The sequence below is a fragment of the Cutaneotrichosporon oleaginosum genome, assembly GCF_008065305.1.
Source record: "Cutaneotrichosporon oleaginosum strain ATCC 20508 chromosome Unknown ATCC20508_contig01, whole genome shotgun sequence".
NCBI lineage: Eukaryota > Fungi > Basidiomycota > Tremellomycetes > Trichosporonales > Trichosporonaceae > Cutaneotrichosporon > Cutaneotrichosporon oleaginosum.
The window spans coordinates 3713086-3736809 of NW_027072170.1; the positions used below are offsets into that span (position 1 = coordinate 3713086).

At 60.3% G+C, this 23724-nt stretch overlaps 8 protein-coding genes across 8 annotated transcripts; 4 read left to right on the plus strand and 4 right to left on the minus strand.

Annotated features, from left to right (window-relative positions):
* Nucleotides 1–561: 561 nt before the first annotated feature.
* Nucleotides 562–3004, minus strand: COLE_01504 (uncharacterized protein; the record flags this gene model as incomplete). Its single annotated transcript, XM_018419639.2, has 4 exons — nucleotides 562–1932; nucleotides 1988–2259; nucleotides 2321–2942; nucleotides 2981–3004. The coding sequence occupies 4 exons, from the start codon at nucleotides 3002–3004 to the stop codon at nucleotides 562–564; spliced, it is 2289 nt and encodes a 762-aa protein (XP_018282808.1).
* Nucleotides 3005–6604: 3600 nt separating this feature from the next.
* Nucleotides 6605–8055, minus strand: COLE_01505 (uncharacterized protein; the record flags this gene model as incomplete). The annotated part of the gene is made up of 4 exons (XM_065626151.1): nucleotides 6605–6736; nucleotides 6941–6992; nucleotides 7056–7798; nucleotides 7879–8055. The coding sequence occupies 4 exons, from the start codon at nucleotides 8053–8055 to the stop codon at nucleotides 6605–6607; spliced, it is 1104 nt and encodes a 367-aa protein (XP_065482645.1).
* A 1629-nt stretch (nucleotides 8056–9684) lies between these two features.
* On the plus strand, nucleotides 9685–10982 carry COLE_01506 (uncharacterized protein; the record flags this gene model as incomplete). Its single annotated transcript, XM_018423890.2, has 7 exons — nucleotides 9685–9780; nucleotides 9922–10013; nucleotides 10090–10288; nucleotides 10322–10512; nucleotides 10554–10732; nucleotides 10767–10851; nucleotides 10898–10982. The coding sequence occupies 7 exons, from the start codon at nucleotides 9685–9687 to the stop codon at nucleotides 10980–10982; spliced, it is 927 nt and encodes a 308-aa protein (XP_018276988.1).
* A 329-nt stretch (nucleotides 10983–11311) lies between these two features.
* On the minus strand, nucleotides 11312–12346 carry COLE_01507 (uncharacterized protein; the record flags this gene model as incomplete). The annotated part of the gene is made up of 4 exons (XM_018423889.2): nucleotides 11312–11376; nucleotides 11417–11439; nucleotides 11789–11933; nucleotides 12148–12346. The coding sequence occupies 4 exons, from the start codon at nucleotides 12344–12346 to the stop codon at nucleotides 11312–11314; spliced, it is 432 nt and encodes a 143-aa protein (XP_018276987.1).
* Nucleotides 12347–13891: 1545 nt separating this feature from the next.
* On the plus strand, nucleotides 13892–16798 carry COLE_01508 (uncharacterized protein; the record flags this gene model as incomplete). Its single annotated transcript, XM_018419580.2, has 3 exons — nucleotides 13892–13939; nucleotides 14010–14057; nucleotides 14093–16798. 3 exons carry the CDS (start codon nucleotides 13892–13894, stop codon nucleotides 16796–16798), a joined length of 2802 nt encoding a protein of 933 aa, XP_018276986.1.
* Nucleotides 16799–18406: 1608 nt separating this feature from the next.
* Nucleotides 18407–19850, plus strand: COLE_01509 (uncharacterized protein; the record flags this gene model as incomplete). Its single annotated transcript, XM_018420476.1, has 4 exons — nucleotides 18407–18547; nucleotides 18579–19300; nucleotides 19332–19603; nucleotides 19660–19850. The coding sequence occupies 4 exons, from the start codon at nucleotides 18407–18409 to the stop codon at nucleotides 19848–19850; spliced, it is 1326 nt and encodes a 441-aa protein (XP_018276985.1).
* Nucleotides 19851–20258: 408 nt separating this feature from the next.
* On the minus strand, nucleotides 20259–20917 carry COLE_01510 (uncharacterized protein; the record flags this gene model as incomplete). The annotated part of the gene is made up of 3 exons (XM_018420940.2): nucleotides 20259–20337; nucleotides 20407–20631; nucleotides 20742–20917. 3 exons carry the CDS (start codon nucleotides 20915–20917, stop codon nucleotides 20259–20261), a joined length of 480 nt encoding a protein of 159 aa, XP_018276984.1.
* Nucleotides 20918–21155: 238 nt separating this feature from the next.
* COLE_01511 (uncharacterized protein) lies at nucleotides 21156–23552 on the plus strand (the record flags this gene model as incomplete). Its single annotated transcript, XM_018421489.2, has 3 exons — nucleotides 21156–21310; nucleotides 21624–21730; nucleotides 21763–23552. 3 exons carry the CDS (start codon nucleotides 21156–21158, stop codon nucleotides 23550–23552), a joined length of 2052 nt encoding a protein of 683 aa, XP_018276983.1.
* Nucleotides 23553–23724: the final 172 nt, after the last annotated feature.

Consider the following 23724-nt stretch of genomic DNA (forward strand, 5'->3'; position numbering starts at 1 on the left):
GAAGCCTCAAGAGAAAACGGGCGGAGAGGGGGCCAATGTCCGTCCGCATATAGGCCACGTGGAAGGTGGCAGGGGACGTATGTACAGTAGGAGGGGAAGTACGGAGGTACCCGATTCCTGGACGCGGAATGCCGGTGCCTCAATTAAGATACGTTAGACGTCATGCTCTGGCCATTGATGGAGCCGCGGCGGCAGTAAACGAGAGACGAAGCGAAGGTGCGGGATGGAGTGGAGAGGCGGAGAGGAAGAGGTGGGGATGGACGGGGCAGCTGACTGGTCGTGCGACAAAGGCTAACCTTGGCGTGGATGATGATGGGGTATGTACGTGTTGGTGGGGCATGTAGGAGCGTCGTGAGGCGCAAGCGGTCGTTGGGGAACGTGTTGATGGACAGCGACAATCTCGTTATGCTTAGTGCCAATGGCCTGGCGTGCTATGTGGCGGTGCCAGAGGAACGTTGCCGTCGCAACCGCTGTGCATTCTGGTACTACATGCGCTATTAATGCGTACTACTTGGCTACAGGCGAATGGCATGTCTACGGCGGCGACCGTCTATACATGGCCTAACCAGTCTTGGCGGGCGGCACGGTCGACTGGTACAGCCCCGAGGCGGGGAGTGCGCGCGGCAGGTCCGAGGAGCGGCGGGGCGAGCTCGCGTTCGAGTCGGTCAAGTCTTCCTCGGGCGGGAAGGTCTGCTGCCGCTTCTGGAACATGTCGGGCACGAGGGTCTGGCTCGCCATGCGCTTGTTGTTTGGCCGCTCGAACCGCTCAAAGCCCGTGTACATGCTCAGCAGCTGGGCCGTGGGCGTGCGCGGGTTGCCCTTGGGCGTCGTGGGGTCGAAGGCGTTGAATCCAAAGCTCGGGGTGCGTTCGGGCGCGAGCGTCTGCTGCATCGCCGCGTTCGAGAAGAGGGGGTTCGGCGGCGGCCGCATCATCCCTGGCTTGCTCGAGGCAAAGGAGGGTGTGCCGAGCTGGCCTGTTGATATTTTGCGGGAGGCAGGGCCGAGGCTCATTGAGAAACTGGCGTGGCGTTGCTGGATGTGGTCGCGCCAGCGGTCCATGTCCGTGTCGTCCGAGTTGGCACGCTGCTGCGACTGCCCCTGCACTTGTCCCTGCTGCTGCCCCTGCTGTTGCTGTTGTGGGTAGAGCACGCCAGGCGGGCCAGTGGGAATAGCCATGGCGTCGGGGAACTGGAGCGGCGCGTAGTTGGCGGTGACAGTGGGTGGTGTCTTGAGGTCAGGCATCGAGTTGGACTTAGACAAACCACGAGGCGTGTCGAGCGAGTTGAACCCCATGTCCTGCACATCCGGGCTAGCAAGTGCAGCCGGGTCGAGGAACAGCTTCCAAAAGTTTACGTCCTGGCTGCTGGGTGCGCGTGACAGATTTGCAGACACGTCGCCCGGCGCAATGGGGAAAGTACTGTGGCGCTGCGGCTGCTGCTGCTGCTGCTGGTGCTGGAAGCCAAACTGCATGTTGCCGTTGACGTCAAAGGTGACGCCCTGAACTTGGGGATCGTCGAGATGCAGCTGGTCCATGGCGCCCGCCCAGTGTCCGCTGGCGCTGGAGCGGCGGCGGCGTGCTCCCTCCCTCTCAGTCCAGCTGATGGAGGAGGCATCGTCGTCCTCTGATGATACGGTAGGGGCGTAGTTGGGTGACGCGCTGCTGTCGTTGTACAGCGACTCTGCGCGCGTCCTGAACAATGTGGTTGAGCCGTGGAACGACGACGCAAGTCCTATGCCGTCCATCTGTATGCCGCCAAAGTCGCCTTGCGTTGGGATAGACACCGAGCCAGGCGGCATGATCCAGTTGCCACTGGAACCACGGCGGTCAGTAGAGACCTCGGTGGCGGTCGGACTTGTCGCGTTGGTGAGGGCGGGCGTCAATGCCATGGCGAGGTTGGCTGGAGACTGGTGCAGCACGGGGTTGTCAGCAGCCTAGAGGGCGTCAGCGGCCAAGCCCAAATTGCGTCATAATCCACTCAAAACTCACCTGGCTGCCGATCGTGTGCTGGATGCTTGCGTCCCATTGCGGGTCGGGCACAGGAGGCCGCGCGACTGCAACACCAACATTGCCTAGCGCGTCGGGCATGCGCGCTTGACTTGATGACAGGGGCGAGTTGCGGATGCCTGCAGTGGGAGAGATTCCGCTCAGTGGGTTAGAAACAGGGTCGACGGCGGTGGACAGATGTGGGCCCAAGCCTGAAGTGCGAGCTCGTTGTTGTTTGGTGTAGGTGCACTGGACTGATCTGTGGGCGCAACGAGCTTGTTGTCAGCGACATACACAGAGAAGCGTGTCTGCAAGGAGAAGGCAGAAAGTACTCACCACATGGATCGGCACAGTCGCAGCGCACCTTTGAGTGGTTGCACTGGTCGCACGCGCGCTTCTTGACGGCAAGGTCTAGCCCCATATGTGGGCCGGCTTGTGCCAGCTGTGGGTCAAAGCTCGCATGTGGGTTCACGGGGTCGGGAGCCATGGCGAAGGCCGCAGGCATGACGAGGTTGCCCAAGGCATCGGTGCCAAACTGGTTGCCGTGGCCGAGCGTGAATGCGGGCTGGGCCCACAGCTGTGATGTCGCTGCATTCTGCTGGAGCAGTGGATGGTTCGGATACATTCTCTGGGCTTGGAAGGCGGTAAGCTCTGGCGGGTGGCCGGGGTGGACTAGTGGTTGCGGCGCAGTGGGAGGAAGCTGGGGTGGCCGCGAAGCCGATATGCCACCCGTCGCGGGGTTCTGGGTCGACACCGACTTGCGTCTACCGCGCTTGTCTTTGTTCTTGTCGGCTCCTTGGCCATCTGGCTTGGGATGGGCCTTGTTGACATGGCGTGAGAGGAGGTCGCTGCGTGCAAAGCGTAGTGGACATTCCTTGCATTCGTACGGGCGGTCGCCGGTGTGAGCGCGCAGGTGGCGGCCGACGTGTTGTGGACGTGTAAACGTCGCGGAACAGAGCTGGTGGTGTGAGTGTATGCATCAGAGTAACAACTCACGGGACACTTGTGTTCACCCCCCATGGCAGTCGCCGATAGTAAGTGTGCGTGACTATGCGGTTGCTATGTGTCGAGGGGGGTGCAGTCCGGGGGGGGGGGAGGAGGCGATGAGCCGATGTGGTGGGGAGAGCTGAAGCGGAGAACCAAGAAGCAAAACGAGAGAGAGAGAGAGAAGCGAAGGGTAGGGGAGCGAAGTCGAAGACGAGTGCGAAGAGAGCAAAGAGGACGAAGGGGACGAAGAGAACGATGGGGACGAAGAAGTCGTCGAGTGTCGAGTCGAGTGAGGTCAAGGAGATTTGTGTGATGGCGGGTGGCGGTTGATGGTGGCGACGCGTTTGGGGCGTCACTGGCGCGATCAGACGTCGGTGGCGCGATCGAATATCGGGGTGGCGGTGGACGGTGGCGGAGAAGAGTCGAGGCGGAATGAGGATGAACGAGAGGGGGAGAGAGAGTGAGAGAGCGAGAGAGAGAGACAAAGGCTATCTCGATCGAGGAGAGCAGAGAGATGGCAGCGAGATGCCCCAGCTCCAACAGGACAACAGAATAAGCCAAGCGAACGACCGGCGGGGCTGCAAGGTCGAGGAATGTAATGCGGGCTGCTGCTGCTCGTGCTCGCTTGTGTGGATTGTGGAACGGGGAGAGTCTTGTTGTGCTCGGTCTAGAACTTGCTCGGCGGAGGGGCGGGGGGGGCGGCGAGGGGGCGAGGGAGGGCAACAAACAAAGCCGAGCTAAAGAGAGAGAGAGAGAGAGGATGATGATGGATGATGACCTTGTGATGGAATGCCCGAGGTGTTGCGTGTTGCTTGTTGCTTGTTGCTTGCTGCGCGCTGGGTGCTGCGGTGACTGTCCACCAGGAGAGGGATGTCGTACCAAGAAAAATGACGTCAATTTCCACCTGCTAGAATGTCGCGGTGACGGCCTCTGTTGCTGTTGCTGCGCGTGAGACTGACGACTTGATTAGAGAATTGACAACCCAAGGGATGCGTCCAAGCCTTATTAGCTTGACTAGGGTTCAATGCTTGCCGGTCTTCGGCAGGCTGAGAGTGATGAGGGTGGGAGTGATCGCGGCGGAAAGAGATGTATGAATGAGATGAGATGATGGTGATGGTGACTAGCAGCAGCGAGCGTACGCCGGGTGGCTTGCCTTGGACCTTGAGAGGGTCAGGGGTGGCCGCCAGTGGGCGTTGGCGTTGGCGTTGGCGTTGGCGTTGGCGTAGGCGTTGGGGTTTGGGGCACGGCGTGTGATGTCGGCGGCCGTGTCGGCGGCGTGTCAGGCGCACGCGGTGGCGGGCGGCACGCAGTTTGCGGTACGGGTGGGCGCGGTGGTTGCAAGATTATCAGACGCCAAGATGGAAGCTTGGTGCCAAGATGAATATCCCCAGATGCCGGATGAGATGGGGGGAGATGTGGGAGATTGCTGGTGCTGGTGCTAGTGCTAGTGCTAGGTGCTTGTGGGTGCTTTGATTGCAAGATCTGGTAGTGGTTGCAATTGCCGCGGTTGCGAGTGTGTCAGAAATGCGAGCGAGTGAGCGAGTGGGCGAGTGGGCGAGTGGTGGTGGACCCAACCAAGCAAGATGGTGGGACGAGCGAGTAGAAAAGTACGGAAGCAAGGGTCAAGATGAAGAAGCAAGATGATATGGGCGAAGCGATACAGCGAGATGTCAAGTCGGAGAGGAGGAGCGAAGCGATAGCGACTACTACTACTGGTTGCTGCTGCTGCTGCTGCTGCTTCTGCTGTTGGATGCAGTAGTGCTGTGATCAGTCAGAGGGGGGCAAGGGCCGTTTGGGGGGAGGAGGGGGGGGGGGGGGGGGGGGGGTCGAGGCTCTGATCAGACGAGTACATACGAGATGATGCGAGTCACTTTGCTTTGCTCGCTGCAAACAGCATGCAATCCATGGCTCACCTGACGCCTTGACGCAGCGACGCCTGGCCTCTGCCTCGAGGCAAGCCATGCAAGTCATGCAAGCCAGGCTCCGGCAGCCCGGGGGCTTGAGGCGTGGCTTGCGCGCCTGAGCCTTGAGCCTCGAGGCAGCCCGCGAGCCCGCGAGCCCGCGAGCCCGCGACCATCTCGGCTCCCGGCCGCAGTACGTGTGTCCATTCCCGTAAGGCCGCAGAGCGTCAAGCCGTCAAGACTGAATCCTGAGCTCTGACGCTCTTCCATTTGCTTGGCTTTACGCCTTGCCCTCTTGCCGTGCTCTTCTGTACTCTCCCCTTGCTCCCGCGCTCGCCTCGCTCATGCGCGCACCGCAGCAACGCGCATGCAGCAGCCGCATCAGGGCCATGCCTGGCGCATTCCACTGCGGGCCTGTGACTCGCAGCACGGTCGGGCACGCACTGGCCCGCGGCGCACCGGCTGATGGTGGCTATGATGTAAATCTCGTACATGCGTAGGTTATGCACATCGTTAATGGCTCATGGCATCTGGCCCCTATCTATCTGTCCGCCCGCGTGAACGAGGTCAAGTGTTGCTGCTGCGTGTGACCAAGTCAGGTGGCAATCTGGCGAGGCGAGGCGGGCTAAGACCTGCTCTAGGTTTCCAAGTATGCAAGCTGGACTGCTCGCCTGTGTCAGCGACCAGCGCGACCAGCGACGAGGTTGATCAACGCTGCGAGTTGCGAGAGCGAGAGCGCTGTCGCCTGCGCGCCTGCAGCCCGAGTTGTGGTCCAGAGCAGGCGCCATGTCTCAGGCATTCATTAACATTGGCGTTGTCGTTCTGGCCTCTTGCAGATGCAGAGACAGCCTTGATCCGGTGATCCGGTGATGGCATGACGTCGATGACTGACGTCATGGACCCTTGGCTATGTCACTTGCCGCTACAACTCAGGCACTCTTCTGCTTAATTCTCGGTAATTCTCCCGCTGCCTCTTGCCATCTTGCCATCGACACCATGCCATGGGAGAGCAGCCCCGCGGGTCCCGAACCCTCCGAACGAAGCCTCATACCGTCGCCCAACGCCTCTTGCGCGCACGCTGCACGCTGCACTCTGCACGCTGCCTCAGCCGAGGCTGATAGCCAACCAGGCCCAGATGCCAGATGCCACACACGGGCCAGACTGGGCCCATGGGCCATGGATGCAGTGCCGGCGGGAAGTGATTGCAATTCCACTCACCTTGCGACCCCTCGACCTCACCCTCCATGTACCCCACCTGCACTTCATTAACCCTCTTACGTTCCATGTCTCAGCGTCTCATCAAGGACGTCAGACAATTTCAAGACAGAGGCACAAACGCCCACGGCACTCTTGCTCCCCAACTTTGTTCAATTGTCCCATGTCCCCAGCGCGGGCCCAGTCCTTGTCTCTGCGATTGTCTGTGCGGAATGCTACCTTGGCGCTCGAGGCCGGCGACACCGCATCCATAGCATCATAGTGAATCTAAACCGTCACTCGGGCTCAAAGGTGGCCATGCTGTTCCAAGGATCAAAAGATAGATCCCTCGTCACCCACGTGCGCAAGCGAGAGAAATGATAGCCAGCCCAGGAACAGTGTTGCGACTTGGCATACCCACGCACCCAACCCAACAACTGGATCCCAGGCCTCACCGTCACCCGCGCGCCAGAATCGAATTTCGACGTTGATGTTGGACTCAACCCCAGTTACCAGCTAGCCCATGTTCACCAGACGACTAAGTGGACGGCGCAGGCGTGTTGGCCCCGCTCTGAGCCGGGGTGCCAGCTCGAGACGTCTGCACTGCCGCACGCAAGTTCTTGCTACCCAGAGACTCGACGTCCTTGTAGCCCTTCGGGAATTGTTCCTTCTGATAACGTCAGTCACATCCAGGCCCTACGCCGTCGCCGCATCCAACGGATCGACAGATCGGCCACAGCAGGGTTGCCACCCAACTCTCGACGAAGCAGAGCAGCTCGAGTTTGCTCCACTCGCCCGAATCGACTTCTCATGCCCCAAAATAAACCTCCCCACATTCCACACTCCCCTCCACAATGTTGTCATGAGTACTCACCCACTCGGGCTTGATGACTTGATCGAGCTCCTCCGCAACTTTCTTGCAGATCCTGTTACGTCAGCGCTCAACTCCAACTCCACTCTCAAGCTCAATCACATTCCGAGGCACGCACATTTTGATGGTCGACTCTGACACGTTTGAGATCCCGGCAATCTCCTTCGACGTCGTTTGTTTCTCCATCAATGTCGTCGTAAAGAACAGGACGCCCGCTGCAATTGCGTTAGGCGTGCGACCATCAATCGTCGGCAGCCGCATCGCCAAGGGCGCAATGTGCTTGGACGAGTTGTGGATCATGACCCCAAGGTCGAGGTAGTTGGAGAAACGCCCAAGCAGACTCTCCACCACATCACTCGTATTCGTGTTGCCCTTGGGTGCGGTACCGGTCTTGTCGATCGCCGACTTCAGAAGTTTGAAGACGCGTCCGAGCTCGGACTTGGACACTCGTGTGACCTTGCAGACCTCGGTAAACGAGCGCTGAGCCCCAGCCATACGCGTCGCGAAGACAATCGACGCGGCAATCAGCGCATCGTCGTTGCGACCGCGCGAGATGCGCTGCTCGTCTCCAATCTTGTACGCATGTTGGGCAATCTCGGTCACCTTGCGAGGCAGCTGCATGGCGTCCGTCTTCTCAGAGATGCGCGCAAAAGCAGACTGAAGCTGGAGCGCGTTCGACTTGCCACCACCAGTCGCCGACTGCTGGTTGGCTCTGTTCTGCGCGCGCATCAGGTCCTTGGACATGCCAGTACGTCCGTCACGTCCAGAGATGATCGTGTCCAGCGAGGCGTTGCCAAGGAGAGGATTTGACGGCCCACCGACACGCGACGGGTCGTCGCCGCCCTCATCACCAGCAAACGTCTGTGGGAGTTAGCAGGTGGAGATTCAGTGGTCGCGCGCCACTTACACGCCCTGGGGTCAGCGCGGTACTTGAAGAGCAACTCACACTCTGATCGGGTGTCGACAATGCGATCACCAAGAATAGTGCCACAGTCGGCGCAGACGAGGTCGCCGTGACTGTACTCCTCGACGATGTGTGGTGGATCGGTTCGGCAGTTCGGGCAGAGGTGTCGGACCGAGAGGTTGGGAGCCACGGGCTGGCCGTATGGGCCCTTCATGTCAGTTTGAGTCATAATGCGTTCAGAGAAAAGGAAGGTGTGGTGACCACAGATGAAGAGGTGTAGTGCCATATGTAGCTGTCACGGATCACAGAAGGATGAGGGGTGGGGAGGATTGCATGTCTCCATGGCCATCAGTGGATCATGTCTCGAGCAGCCCAGTCGCCTCGGACCGCGCATGGCCGCCCAAAAGGCCCAGCCCTCATCACAACACGTTTCGAGAAACGGCGCCACATAACGCGGCACAAAGCGCCCAAAGAATGCAGCCTTGCCATCCAGGGAGGGCCGAGGGGGTGGAGGCGACGTTCATGAGGCAGCGCGTTTCCAATCGAAGCAGCGCGCCACACCAAGCAACAGAGCGCCGTGAACCGTGCAGAGAGAGGAAAAGAGGCCCGACAAGAGCAGGAAGCAAAAACCCACCGAAGGCTTCTTGGGACCGGCTTGGTGTCCGTTCATCGCGGCCTGTTTCACTTTAACCTACTTGAGGTGTTTCTTCGCACGGAAGTGTCTCGTGAGCCTACACAAAGGTATCTCGATGAGCCCGCACGAGGGGACGGCTGCGCGTGCGCCCTTGGTGCGACTGCTCGCGCTGCGATCGAGACGGGAACGCGTACACGGAACAGCGCGTGGCAACAGGATATGTCAGCAGCTGATCCGGGGCTCGGAGGTTCATACATGCCGCCGGCGGAGGGGCACGCGCACGCCCACACCATGCAGAGCATACACAGGCGCCCCTAGTCTGTAGCCTGCATGACCGCTGGCCAGTGGCCACGGGCTGGAGGCTACGGTCGCCGGGCAAGTTCCCACTTACCCAAGTCGCCGCAAGCGTGATCAGTGGATCCCGCGGGAGCTCCCAGAAAGACTGGACAGGCGTCCGCGTGCGTCTAGGAGACGCGGTGTGGGTTGCTGGTACACGCGAGTGGCTTCCTGGCGTTCACCGTGTCGATGAAGGAGGGGGCAACGTCGACATCGAGTCGGTCGTCGAATGCAAGTAGGGGTGAAAAGCACCACTGTCGCCGCAGTATAATCGATACTCCCTGTAAGCACGTGGCCAGCCTAACCAAACACCCACCCAGGAAGGCTTCCAATCCACAATCCAAAAATACTTCCGCGGTCCCAGCAGTGCCTTCACTCGTTCCCTCGAGAATCCATCATCCACCACCACTGACCCCCTCTCCACTGACATCCGTCGCCATTACCACAACGTACGTTGCTGACCGTCTCCGCTGCCCCCATTGACGCGTATTATTACATTGCTCACGCGCCAGGTTTCTGCAAACACGCGCCGCGCTCCACGAGATTAGCCCGGTCCCCTGACGCGTCCACATCGCTTGTTGTGACTTCCCCATCACCGCTTCCTCCTCCACTTACCGCGCCTATCCGTCTCCTCGGCCCTCGAGCGCACGAAGAGAACAAAGCCCTTCATCTTCCCCTCTTCTTCATCGCGCGCCGTCCCTCGACGCTGGCTTGCGAGATATATATCTCTTCCGCATCTCGTGAGTATACGCAGCGCCGATATCGCGCGCCTGCCCCCCACTCCGCGCGCGCACGCTCACCGCAGTCGCACTACACGTACCCAGCCATTGCCGCGTGATTTTCCGGCAAGTTTTACGCGCATAGACGTCCACGATGGCGCAGCAGAACAACGCCCAGCACCAGCCAAACTCGTTCACGACGGACGAGTATGTGCTCGCATACCACGGCCCGCTGCTGTACGAAGCCCGCGTAAGTCCTCTGAAACGTCAACGTCGGCCACGCGCAGCTTTGTGTGTGGTCCAGCGGCGGGGATCACGGGCTGTGCGGAGTAATGGACCTAGATGCTGACGCTCGCCCGCCCCACCTCGCACCCTTATCTTCACGCCGCAGATCCTCCTCGCTGAGAACTGGAACGAGTCCAACACGCTTCTCGGAACGACGGGGCCGCACTACTTTATCCACTACAAGGGATGGAAGCAGACGTGAGTACGAGCCCACATCACATCCGATCAGCAGCGATTTTCCTCTTTTTTTTGGCTTGTGCATCGCTGATCGCAGATGGGACGAATGGGTGCCAGAAGTGCGGCTGCTCAAGCTGAACGAGTCGGGGTTCGCGAAGCGCCGGGCGCTGCTCGAGGCGCAGACGAAGAAGAACCGCCCAGTGGCGGTCGGCGCGGTCGAGGCCAAGGGCAAGGACAAGGGGCCGAAGAAGGGCGAGGGGAGTCGGAAGCGCGGGCGGGATACGGGGCTGGAGACTGTACGCTGCAGTGATAGTGGCGCTGACGCACAGGAGACCGAGTTCCTTAAGAGACCCGAGGTCAAGATTGTGATTCCGGACCAGCTCAAGCTGCAGCTCGTCGACGACTGGGAGAACGTGACCAAGAACAACCAGCTCGTGACGCTCCCGCGCAAGCCACATGTGCGCAAGCTGCTGGAGGAGTACCGCGAGTATGTGATGCAGTCGAAGAAGGAGCGCACAACGTGAGTCGTCGGGCGAAGGCGTGCCGGTGTGCTGATGCCAGACGCGCGACGGCGCTGTTGAGTGAGATCATCGCGGGCATCACGCTGTACTTTGACAAGGCGCTGGGCAACAACCTGCTGTACCGCTTTGAGCGGGCACAATATGTGGAGCAGCGGCGCGCGGCGAATGGCAAGCCCATGTCTGAGATTTACGGCGCCGAACACCTCCTGCGTCTCTTTGGTGAGCTGGCTTCAATGTTCGGTGCTGATGGCAGTCAACTTTGGGCCATTTATTGCGTACACGAACATTGACCCCGAGTCGCTCAACATTCTCCGCGAATACATCAACGACATCATGAAGTGCGTCGGCTGGGGGTTGCAGGCGAAGATGACACGCTGACAGCAGGTGGATGATCAAGGAGCAGAAGCGCCTGTTCGTCAAGGAGTACGAGACGACGACGACGCAGTACCAGAACCTCTCGAGGACATAGTATCGCAGCGGAGGGCGTGGTGTGTAGCGGTGGGCCAGGAGAGCGTGAGAGGCACAGATAGACCTCGTATGTTTTGATATATGGCGCGCGTCATTGCGGCGGGGGCGATATGGGCTGGCAGCTGGCGGCTGATGTGGGCGGAGCGCTGAGGATGTTGGGCTGGTTGAGTGTGGTGAAACACAATGCAGTTAGATAGAGCTCTTTCGGCGGCATACACTCTCTACACCAGTGCCCAACATCATTGGCAACACTGTAACCGACATTACCACAGCAGGGCTGGCATCCCTCTATTACACGAGCCCGAGAATCGAAGCGGAGACAGAGAAGGTCTAGGACGTCTTCCAGAGCAGGACGGCGATGGGGCCGAGGTAGAAGTAGATAAAGTTCTTGGTTTCTGGCGTCAGCGTGGGGCGTCGCCGCACGCGCGGACGCACCGTGGGTCACGAAGCTCCCGAAGCTGGTGTCAGCGAAGATCACTGCAAAACTTGAAAGGGGGATTTTTTCGGGGGAGCGGGACGACCGCAAGTCTAGCTGCAGCCAGCGATGGAGACGCCAACGCCGGGGGAGAACCACCACCTTCGTCTCCTTCCTACCTGCGCTCCGCCCTAGCTCCCACGCCCCGCGCCCTCGCGTGCTACTCGGCGCGCCCGTCTCTTCTCGCGCCTTCTCCCTCCGATTCCCCCTCTCTCCCCCTTCTCCTTTCCTCCCTCCCACGCGCTCTCCCTCCTCTCCCCCTATCCTCACCCCTCCCCCTTGCCTTGCCCCCCCCCACCCCATTCGCCTCACAACCTCCCGCTACCACTCACTGCTTTCCCACGACACAATGCCAGGTCGTGCTGTACAGCCGGTCAAACTCCTTTTTGATAATCATGGCCGCATCCTTCTCGACGGTGTACTTTGCCAGCGCTTCGACGGCGACCTTGACTGCGACCTTTTGCATTTCCTCTGACACTGGGGGTTAGTGTTGAGGCGGGTCGGAGGAGGAGAGGAGGAGGAGGGGAGGCGAGGACGGGAAGAGAAGGAGAGAATGATAAGGAGAGGAGGAGAAGAGAAGAGGATGAGGAAGAAGAGGAGAGAAGAAGAAGAGGTGAAAGGGCGAGAGGAGAGTAGAAGGGAAGAACGGGTGGAAGTGAGGAGAGTAGAGTCGGCGCGGAGGAAGACGTACTGTCCACTGCCTTGATGATGGCCTCGGCGTTGGGCGAGACGGAGTTGTCGGCCATGGTGGGTAGGATGATGGTGAAGAGAGAGGAGAGGAGGGAGGGAGGAAGCAGTGGGAGAGGGCAGTTGACGTGTTGTTGGAATGAGTGGCATGAGTGGGGCGCGAAGGTGGAGGTGTGTGGGAGTATCCTGCCCCACTCTCCCATCTTTTTCGCTGTCTGCCCCACTTTATTCGACACGTGTTGGTTCCTGGCCCCCCCCCCCCCCATCTTACGGAATACACCTCCAGGCCTCCAGCCTCCAGACTCAGTCTCCATCACCTCTGTAGATCTGTAGACTGAGTCAGGCCCGTTCATAGTCGGCGCAGTGATTATTACTCTTGACCGAAGGAACGATTGGGTGGAGCCATGACGGGGCGTATGCGTGATGAACCAGTTGGTGGAGTTGAGGTCATGCTGTGGTGCATCTATGATCATGTACGATTTATGGGTCGAGCATCTATCAATCTCTCTTCTACAATCTATGAGACAGCGTACAGTAGCATCAGATGAAGACGCAGAGCCTGTGGCTCACGCTTTGCTTTCTCTGCTCCGATGATCCGGAGACCGCATCGCCACGTCCGGACCATATGGCCGCACATGGCGCGTCCTCAAGATATCAACGTAGAGATCAAGAGAACACGTATGGTGTCGTTGGGGATGAGGCATAATTACAGCAGCGGGAATTAATGGGATTGCAACCAATTGAAGTGGAGAGGCGGGAGTGAGATCTGAGCTGGCGCGTCGCGCGTCAGCATCATCTGGCGGCCTGGCTGCCGGTGGCTACCGCTACCTGGACTGTGCGCGGTAGCGAGGGAGAGAAAGCAATGTTAGTGAATGTTTGGCGAGAGAGGTGGACACGGCACGGTCACGCGGACCGAGGAGGAGGAGGAGGTACGCGTTGCGTGAGTGAGTGAGTGAGTGATTGGATGACATGAGGGATGTGGTGAGCAACAGAGAGAAAGAGAGGAGGATGGAATAGAGTTCCAGTCGCCACCCACCCACAGTGCACTCAGGGTGAAGAGGATCTTGGCCGGAGTGTGACTTGCCCTGAAGGCCGTGGGGTATGCTCTGCTGAGATGCCTAGCGAGACGACTGCCGACCCTGTTGCCACACAACACATGCCCTGGTTGTCCCCTCTGGTCTCCCGCACCGCTTCGCTTTTCTTATCATCCTCGTCGTCGTCGTCGTCGTCCTCGTCGTCTCAACCGTCGCCGCATCTCTTTACTCTTTGCGCAACACTCGACACTCGACACTCTTATTCACTCTGGCCACTATCCCCCCTCTAGACTCTAGAATACCACGCTCTACGCTCCTTAGCCGCCCCGCCGCCCTCAAGCATCTTCCCCTGTGACTGTGACTCCAGGACATCAGACGGCGTCACTTGATCACTCTTGATTAACCTCGGAGGTGCAACACGTTGGTCATCTCGATCAACTCATCCTCCGTTCCTCTCGCCGTCTCTCGCCGCCTCTCGCCGCCTCTCGACGTTACTCGAGGGACTGTTTGGCTCTCTCCACCACACGCGCACTACACGCCACCCCACGGGCCTCCCCCTCCCTCCCTCCCCCTGCACAGGACGCGCCTTTTTGAGTACAGTCGCGCCATCGTCTCTCTCAACTACTACTAGACTAGATCTCACCATCTCTTTTCCTCTCGCTCTCTCTTCATCTCCCAATCAATCACTTGCCGCAGACTGGCAACATTGCCAACATGCACTACACTTTCCAAGATGCAGTCCTCGTAGGACGCTCCATCTCGGTGAGTCTCTCCTCCTCTTGCTCTCGCGCTCGAGCCTCCAGCGACGCGCGACAGTCACTGACCTCCCCAGTCCACCGTCATCAACGGCGACAACCCCGTAATGGTCGACCCCTCAAATGCAAGTAGTATCTCAACCTCCTCGCTTACATCCAGCCCATCACCCTCTTCATCGTCCAGCTCTGCATCATCACCGCCTTCACCCTAAGCCTAGGATGGGTCTTCAAGTTTATGAACCAGCCAAAAGTCATCGCAGAGGTCATCGCTGGCATCATCCTCGGCCCCACTGCCATGGGTCGCATCCCAAACTTCTCAAACAGCATCTTCCCAAAGCCCTCCATTCCATACCTCAACCTGGTCTCCACAATCGGTCTGATCCTATTCCTCTTCGTCGTCGGTCTTGAAGTCGACATCTCCGTCGCCAAGCGCAACGGCAGGAACTCGGCCATCATCTCCTTTGCAGGTATCGCCCTCCCCTTCGCCATTAGCTCGGCCATTGCAATCCCGGTCTATGACGAGTTTGTCGACCACAGCAAGGTCTCGTTCGGCCACTTTCTTCTGTTCATCTGTGTCTCCATGGCCATTACCGCCTTCCCCGTGCTTTGCCGCATTCTCACCGCCACAAAGCTTCTCGACACAAGGGTTGGCGTCATTGTCCTGTCCGCCGGCGTCGGCAACGACGTTGTTGGCTGGGTTCTGCTCGCTCTCACTCTTGCCCTCTCGGGACAGGGCTCTGGCGTGTCCTCTGTCTACATTCTCCTCGCCGCCGTCGGATGGTCAATCCTTCTGCTCTGGCCCATCCGCAAGGCGTTCTACTGGGCGGTCAAGCGCTCTGGTTCCCTCGAGACCGGCCACCCCACCCCAGGCATCATGACCCTCACCCTCATGATCGTTTTCATCTCGTCCTTTATGACTGGTATCATTGGCGTTCACCCCATCTTTGGTGGTTTCATCGCTGGTCTCATCATCCCTCACGAGGGCGGCTTTGCTATTGGTATCACCGAGCGCATTGAAGATCTCGTCACCATGCTCTTCCTCCCCATCTACTTTACCCTTTCGGGTCTCAACACCAACCTCGGTTCGCTCACCGATGGCAAGGCCTGGGGCTATGTGGTTCTCCTTTGCGTTATCGGTTTCGCCGGCAAGTTTGTCGGCTGCGCTGCCACGGCCAAGCTTCTCAAGTACTCTTGGCGCGAGTCGGGCGCTATCGGCATGCTCATGTCTTGCAAGGGTCTTGTCGAGCTCATCGTCCTCAACGTCGGTCTCGAGGCAGGCATCATCGAAGAAAAGCTCTTCTCCATGCTCGTTCTTGTTGCCGTCGTTCTCACTTTTATCACCACACCCTGCACCCTCTGGATCTACCCCTACAAGTACCACACCAGGGGTTCGGGTGGTGACCTCAAGGACGAGGCCAAGAACCGCGCCGCGCGCGAGGCTTTCCTTGCTACATCGGCTGGTGGAGCCGCCGGTGGTCGTGAATACACAACCCGCCTTCTCGTCGTTCTCCAGAAGCTCGAGCACCTCGCGTCAACCATGTTCATCACCCAACTCCTCGAACCTGAGCTCAAGGTTGCCGCCCAAATCACCGCCACCGAAACTGCCGACGCCAAGCGTCCTGATGGTAGCGTCAAGGCCGCTGAGGCTGCTCTAGAAAGCGGTGCTAGTGACCGCGAGACCACTCCTGGTCGCGACTCGATTGGGGCTGCTGGCAGCGCCAACGCACCTGTTCACATTGATGCCCTCAAGCTCATCGAGCTCACCGGTCGTACCTTCTCCGTCATGCAGTCAGCCGAAAAGGACCAGCTGCTGCTGACCGACGACGCCCTCCAGCTCTACAAGCAGTTTGGTCGTCTCCGCGGCATGGACATCAAGCCTCACATCTCCATCGTTGGCCAGGAGAGCTTCCCCGCAGCCGTTGCAGAGTATGCGCAGGACCTCGACTCGGAACTCATTGTCATCCCATGGACTGTCAACTCCCCCCAGGCGCAGGGCGACATTCTCACCAACGATGACCAGCCTGGCTCGTCCACCGGCCCATCGACGGTCGCTGCTCCTACTACTCCGTTCGACAACATCTTTGCCACAGACGGTTCACCCATCTACACCCACTTCATCCGCAACCTGTTTGCACGCGCCACGTCGGACATTGCTCTCTTCATTGATCGCGGTTTCGGTGGTGCGCATGTCACACCTCCCGGGTCTGGCCAGCACGTCTTCTTCCCCTTCTTTGGCGGCCCCGATGACCGCCTCGCACTCCGCCTTGTGGTCCAGCTCTGCCACCACGCCCACGTCTCCGCCACCGTCATCCGCATCACTCACAGCGACGTCTCTGACTCTGGCTCCGAGTCGGGCACTCTCCAGGACAAGGACGAGACCAAGCTGTCCGAGTCGGCCAAGGTTCACCAGGCTGCCCTCCTTTCTAACCAGCTCACCATTGGCGGGCCCAAACTCGAGGAACGCCAGAACCGGGTTCTGTCCGAGACGGCCGACAACGTCGCCTGGACGTACTACACCTCGGCCACTGGCGCCTCGAACGAGGGTGCGCTGTCGCGCATCGTCTTCTCGTCGATCGAGACGTCGACGCCGCTCACAGATGCGGTCAAGTACGCCGAGCAGGCGCTGAGCGCCGCTGCCAACGAGCGGATGTGGCGCCCTCTTCTTGTCGTCATGGGCCGTGGCCGCCGCTCGGCGGCGTACAACCACGAGCGCGAGGCATCGAGCCTCCTGGCTGCGCGGGGGCACAACCCGACGGTTGGCGCCGAGCTGCGCAAGACGGTCGGAGATCCGACTGCAGCCATCATCCTGGCCAGTAGCCAGCGCATGAGCCAGACGTCGTACCTTGTCTGCGAGGCTGGCCAGTGATGATGAGGTATTTAGGCTAGTTTATCTTTTGTATTGCTGCGTGCTGTTTGTGTACGGTTGCGTTTTGATCTATGCATAGTTGGAAAGCGGTGGGTGCGTTGAGCTGGGGATTAGGATCGGATGGTGCATCGTGCGAGCGCAGAAATTGCGCATTCTCACGCATCGAGGGCCTTGGTATGTGTGTGTACACGATAAGCACCTCTCTCTGATTCCAACGGCTTTCGTTGTGCATGCCGTCCAGGTGGAACGGAGGGCATATCTCGACTTGACCCACTTCTGACTAACAACTACTCATATCAACTCTGCCCAATTTCAAGCCTGCCCCACTTTGCCTCCCCCAGACGTCCTGCCCCACTCTATCTGCCCACACCCCACCACCCGACGTTCTCTTCCGCCTCTTTCCACTCACTCCCTGTCCCGCACGGCGACCAACCAACACGAGCAATCAAAACACACCCTCCTCAAAAGCAAGGCGATCGTTGGGGATTGAACCCAAGACCTCTTCTAGTTTATGCGCCTTGTCAGCACGGGATGGCATTGGTCAGCCTTTTGTTCCCGAAAGAAGCGTGATACCTCTACACCACGACCGCCCACGCAACTGCGCCCGGCGGGGGTGGTGATCTCGAGGGGGGTGCTGCTCAGTTGCGCTCGCACCGTCCATGCAACGCTAGTATGCCAGGCCATGACGCATATGATCTTTGATGCGGACATTTCCTCTACGACTCAGCGCTCGCTTTGATGTCACCTAAAGGCCAGATCTACAGTAGAGTATGGAACAGGGGCAGAGGCCTGAGAGGAGTCACCGGCCGGGCCTCGGCTAGCTCCGACTTTTGATCGCCGATCATCCCGCATGTATGACGGCACGGTGAGTAGCGGTATACCGGCTCAATTCATCACCCATTAAAATCATACCGTCGCTTGTTGACATCCCCGCATCGCCCTATCTCTCGTCCACACTGACCTTATCCATCATCGCTGGGCACTGACTGAGACTCTCTGATCCAGAGCAGATCCCCCGCGGCATCGCCCCCAAACATGCCACCCACCTATCCCCCCAAACCCCAACCCGTCTCCCCACCGCCCGTCATCGAGGAGCTGAGCGAAGACGAGCACAGCGAACACGAGCATGGCATCCCCGCCCCTCTCCCAGACATCAGCAAGCGGCCGCCGCGGCGGCGTGCCTCGTCCTCATCCCAACATTCCGCCACTTCCGGCACTAAGGGCCGACAACGCGCCGCCTCGTCCTCGCACGGCGCCCCGCCGCTGAAGCAGCGCGGGTCGTTCTCGAGCGGCGTCGCCGGCCCCTCAAACATGAACTTGCGCGCGCGCCAACGCGCGTTCTCCGCCGGCGCCGGCGCTGGTGGTGTAATCACGCGCGGCGGCTCCGCGCCCACGAGCGAGCCCCTCCCGATCCACAAAGACGGGGCGGCGGTGTACGCGGCTGAGAGCAGCGGGTTCTCGGAGCTGGCGCGCAACGCCTCGCGCCTCTCCCAGCGCAGCAACCGTACTTTTGCGGACGCTGCGTTCCTCGTCAACCTCCCCGACATGAGCCGGCAAGAGACTCGGACGGAGCGCCGCGCCCGCGCACGCGCCGGCACCGTCACGACAATGAGTTTGCGGCGGTACGCGTCCGTGTTCTCCGAGGGTATTTCGGAGGCCGAGGCCGAGAAGGAGGATGTCGAAGAGCTCGTCGGCGTACAGGTCACCGAGGAGGGCGAGGAGATCGTCTACCCCGACGGCGGGATGCAGGTGCGTCGTGGAGCGTCGTCGCTGACGCCAGGCATGGCTCGTGCTCGCAGGCGGCTTCTGCGCCGCGATCTGCGCGTTCGGACTCGCGGGCAGCGTCGGCGCCTTCCAGTCTTACTACGCGCAAAACTTGTTACAGGGATACTCGGCGTCCACGATCGCGTGGATCGGCTCGACGCAAGCCGCCGTCTGCTTCTCCATGTGCCTGTTCACGGGCCCCCTCTTCGACCGGTACGGCTGCCGCCCGCTCCTCGCGGGCGGGACGGTGCTCCTCGTCCTCGCTTTCGTACTCCTCTCCTTCTGCAGGGAATACTACCAAATCTTCCTCGTGCACGCAACCCTCATGGCGATGGGGATGGACCTGATGTTCATCGTGCCGATGGGCGCCGTCGGACAGTGGTTCTTCCTCCGCCGCGGCCTCGCCTTCGGCATCCTCATGATGGGGAGCAGCGCGGGCGCGATCGTCTGGCCCCTCCTCGTCGCCAACCTCCCGCCGCGCATCGGCTTCGCATGGACCTGCCGCCTCATCGCCCTCCTCATGGCGCTGCTCGGCACGGCCTCCGCCCTCCTCGTAAAGACCCGCTTGCCCCCCCGCCCCCCCGGCCCCTTCTTCCTCTTCGCCGAGTTCCGCAACCCGGCCTACGCCGCCGTCGCGCTCTCCTTCCCCTTCCTCGTCTTCGGCTTCTTCTCCTTCCTCACCTTCATCGGGACGTACGGCGCGCTCGCCGGCCTGGGCCCCCTCGCGCCCTACCTCTTGTGCGTACCGTTCTTGCGGCGCTAACACCAGAATGATTACGAACGGCGCATCCGCCTTCGGCCGCCTCGCAGCCGGCATCGCCGCCGACATGCTCGGCACATTCAACGTCGCGCTCGTCGGCATCGGCGCCATGGCCGTCCTCTCCTTCGCCTGGCTGGCAATGGACACACCCGCGCCCCTCATCGCCCTCTGCTGCCTGTACGGCTTTGCGAGCGGCGCGCCCGTCTCGCTCCAGGGCCCGATGGTGACCGCGTCCGCGAGCGACCCGCGCCACGCGGGCACGCTCATCGGGCAAGCGTTGAGTGCGTGCACGCGGGGCAGGAAGGGGAGGGGGAAGGGGAGGGTCAGCTGACACCAGTGGTCCAGTCGATCGCGCAGCTTACCGGCCCCCCGATCTTCGGGGCCATCGTCGGCGCCGGGAGCCCGGGCGAGCAGCTCGCGCGCTTCCCGCACGCAATTGTGTTCGGGTCGTGTATGCTTCTTGTGGCGTGGTGTCTTGTTGCGGCCGCTAGGTTGTATCGCACGCGCGAGTTGTTCGCGATCATCTAGACATGGCAGCTCAGGATGTACGGTGCGCGTGTGGCTGGCTCGCGTCGTGGCGAGATTGATAGAGGGACGAGTACGAACCTCCGGCGTATCCTTGGCCTCTTCCTGTAAATTGTGGTCCTCTCTTCCTCTCCAAATTGCTGTGTAACCCCTGCCAACACCCGTGGTACGCCACCTCGAACCTGCGACGCTTCTGCCCCTCGAGGTTGTGCGCCTGCGCTTCTTAGTCAGCGCTACCGCAGTCAGCGCCGCCTCTCTCGTCCGGATGGCCGTGGTCGTAAGGGGAAAATACAACCAGTCCGCGTCTGGATAGCCTGAGTCGAGGAGCAGGAGCAGTAGGACCGGTCAAACAGATCCCTCAGCATACTGCAAACTGCCAGTCCTGAGTGATGTACGAGTTACATAGAAAGCTTACACGGTGCCCGCAGCACCATCATTGTCGTCGAGGTCGTATTCGGGATACAAGGGGGGAAAGTTCTCGAGTGGTTTCCTGCTATCAGTTTCTGTCCCGTCCTGCTTCCCCTCGGCTAACGCTGGCCCTGGGTTCCGCCACACTCACTCGCGCACCTCCCACACGTCCTCCGAGCTGGGACCGACGCGGCGGTGCGCCCACCACTCGGCGCGCCGCTTGATCCACGCCTGCCGCCGCTCCTCCTCGTCCTCGCTCTTCAAGCTCATGCAGTACTTGAAGTCGTCCCATTTCGGCGTGCAGTCTTTGAGGTGCCCGAAGCGGTACACCGCGCGGACTTGGGGCATGAGGGCTGCGCACATGAAGAACTCGTCGCTGGGGTTAGCGGACTTGAACCAGCGCTCGCTCAGTTGGTCTAGGTCGGAGCGAGATCATCAAAATCGCGCTCCTCCCACTCATCCTCCATGGCCGCATCGCTTACTCACAACAATGTCATGCACGTCGGCACGTCTTTGAACGTGGGGTACTGCGGCGCCTGCACCTTCTCCTCGTCGAGCAGCGTGCGCTCGAACCGCGACAGCTTCGGCACGTCCTTCACCTCCTCAACAGGAGGCGTGCTTGGCCCTGGCTCGTCGGCGCTGCGCCAGAATGCCCAGCGCATGATGTCGTGTCTGGGGGAGCTTGGAGAGATGTCAAGATATTGCAGCAATACTTTTCGGTTGCCGAGATTGCCCTGGTGGACATCACTTGATCTCCGTGCCGAGTGACGACGTCGGCGCTTGGGGCGAACGGAAATAGGAGCATTCCATCCACCACCTCGCAGCTTTCGCTCCATCTCCCTTCTTGCCTCGCTCTCTTTCGTCGTCGCCGGTACTTCCTGTCGAGCTGAACGTGTCGCCATGTCGTTCCGCCCAGGAGTCGAGACCGTACGGTTCCGCCGTCCCACGAACAAGCCTGTCGAGCAGAAGGCGCCCGAGAAGGACCAGTTCGGCTCGCTCGCCCCGCAGGGCTGGAAGCGGCGCCACCAGGGCGTGCTGCAAGACCAGCTTCGAAGGTGTGTTTTGATGAGTGATCTGTCTCGGGGTGTCGGGGGCCGCGCGACTGCAGGTGGGCGTACGGTATGGGCGTACGGACTGGCTCCAGCTCTCACCGTGCCCACCGCTTGTCTTACCCAATTTCGACCCCGCGATTGGTTACATGCCACCGCCGAGCAGTCGCGATGGCTGAGACCCGTGCACGACATGGAACATGAGGCAGCGTCCGAGCGGCGAGGGGCACCCTCTCGGCCAAATCGGTCGAGCCGGCGTCCAAGTCCACCGTCGGGGCTCTCTCATTCTCGCGCAGACGCAAACGGAACTAACGAGCAGGCAGCAGAATGGCCCTATGGTGCCCTCGTTCTCCGTGGCGCTGAGACTCCTCCTCCTGATCCGCACCACGGCGGCCATGTTCGCCATCATCTCTGACTGTGATGAGGGTAAGCCGCTCGACATTCCTCGCTGATTCCAGTGTTCAACTTCTACGAGCCGCTGCACTACTTTGCACACAACAGCGGCTTCCAGACATGGGAGCAGTCACCGCAGTACGGCGTGCGCTCGTGGTTCTACGTGCTCCTGCACGCGCCGTTCGCGTACTTTGGCCCCTGGTTGCTCAGCCTCGGCAAGCGGCAGCAGTTCTTCGCCCTGCGCATGTGCCTCGGCGCCATCTCGAGCGCATGTGAGGCTGCGTTTTTCCGTGCCGTGGTCGAGGCCGTCAACGAGCGCGTTGGCCGCTATCTATTTTTCGGCATGGCTCTTTCTGCCGGCATGTTCAGTGCCAGCGTCGCGTTCCTGCCATCCAGCTTTGCGATGTACGCCAACCTGCTCGCCGCCTCGTTCTGGTTCCACCCCGCCACCTCGACCAATACCGGGGTCAACCGCGCCTTCTTTGCTACGCTCTGCGTCGCAGTTGGTGCAATAGTCGGGTGGCCGTTCTCCGCCGTTCTCGGCATCCCCTTTGTCATCGAGTACGCTCTCCTTCCCGCTGGAGAGGTTGTCCCAGCGGAGGGCAACCAGAAGCTGCTCTGGGGCCAGAAGCGCTTGACCACCCTTCTCGGTGCTATCGTCGTGGCTGCAGCTGTTGTCGCCATCCCCGCTATCGTGGTTGACTCCTGGGCCTACGGTCGTCTCACTTTCCCCTCGCTCAACATTGTCCTTTACAATGTGTTTGGAGACAAAGGCCCCGACCTCTATGGCACTGAACCGTTCTCATATTACTTCAAGAATCTGTTCCTCAACTTCAACTTCTTCCTCCCGCTCGCCCTCATCTCGCTGCCCGCGCTGGCCATAACTTACAAGTACGACTTCCGTCGCCTTGGCAAGACGCAGATGAAGCCCAAGGAAGGAGAGTCGAGCCCGTACACTCTCATGGTCGTGCGGCTTGCTCCCTTTTACATTTGGCTGGCGATCTTCACCTTGCAGCCGCACAAGGAGGAGCGCTTCATGTTCCCGGCGTATCCGTTCCTGTGCTTCAACGCGTGCGTCTCTATTTTCCTCATCCGTGGCTGGTTGGAGACCGTGTATGTGAAGGCCACCAAGTCTCCGTACCGCGCGGCCCAGTCGGACCTGTTCTCTTGGTTCACATTCCTGGCGGTGATTGTGCCATCGTTGCTCTCCCTCGGCCGCAGCATGGGGCAAATCAAGTTCTATGGCGCTCCGACAGCCATCACAAACCACTTCCAGTACAAGACGCTCCCATCTGTCCTCGAAGGTCTGGGGTACGAGCCGGTCCACGTTCCGGCCGAGCGCAAGGACGAGCCCGTGTGGGACCTCTCGCCCATCGAGGACTTGGAGGAGCCGCTGCGCGTATGTTACGGCGCCGAGTGGCACCGCTTCCCCTCCTCGTTCTTGTACCCCAAGGGCATCGACGTGCAGTGGATCAAGAGCGAGTTCGACGGCATGATGCCGCGCCACTGGGACAACAGCAGCTCGGCTGGCTGGTGGCCACGCTCCGAGACGCGTGCCATCCACCTCGGTCGCTTCAACGCAGACAACAAAGCCAGCGCCGAACCCGGCACGTATGTGCCGGTCGACACTTGCAACTACCTCGTCACACTCAATCTACCTTCGCGCCCGCCAACAAAGGCTGAGCCAGACTACATATCGGACCCCGCTTGGGAGACGGAGTTCTGTACAGAGTTCCTCGACGCGGCGAGCTCGCGGGGCTGGGCCCGCTGGATCTGGCTCCCCGGCGGTATCTGTGAGCGGCAGCGCGTCTACGGCCAGTACTGCCTCCTCAGGCGGGCGGCAGATTTAGCTTAGCCTGCTCTCATCTTGCACTAGATCGTACACTTCGCACAACAGCACGGACAAAAGTTCCACCACGCATGCATCAATGAATCGGAGTCTTGGCGAGTGGTTCAGGGAGGAGTAGTCGACGTGGACAGGAGGAATGCGGCGGGGGAGACTTCAGTGTCTTGAGGGGCTTGGGCGT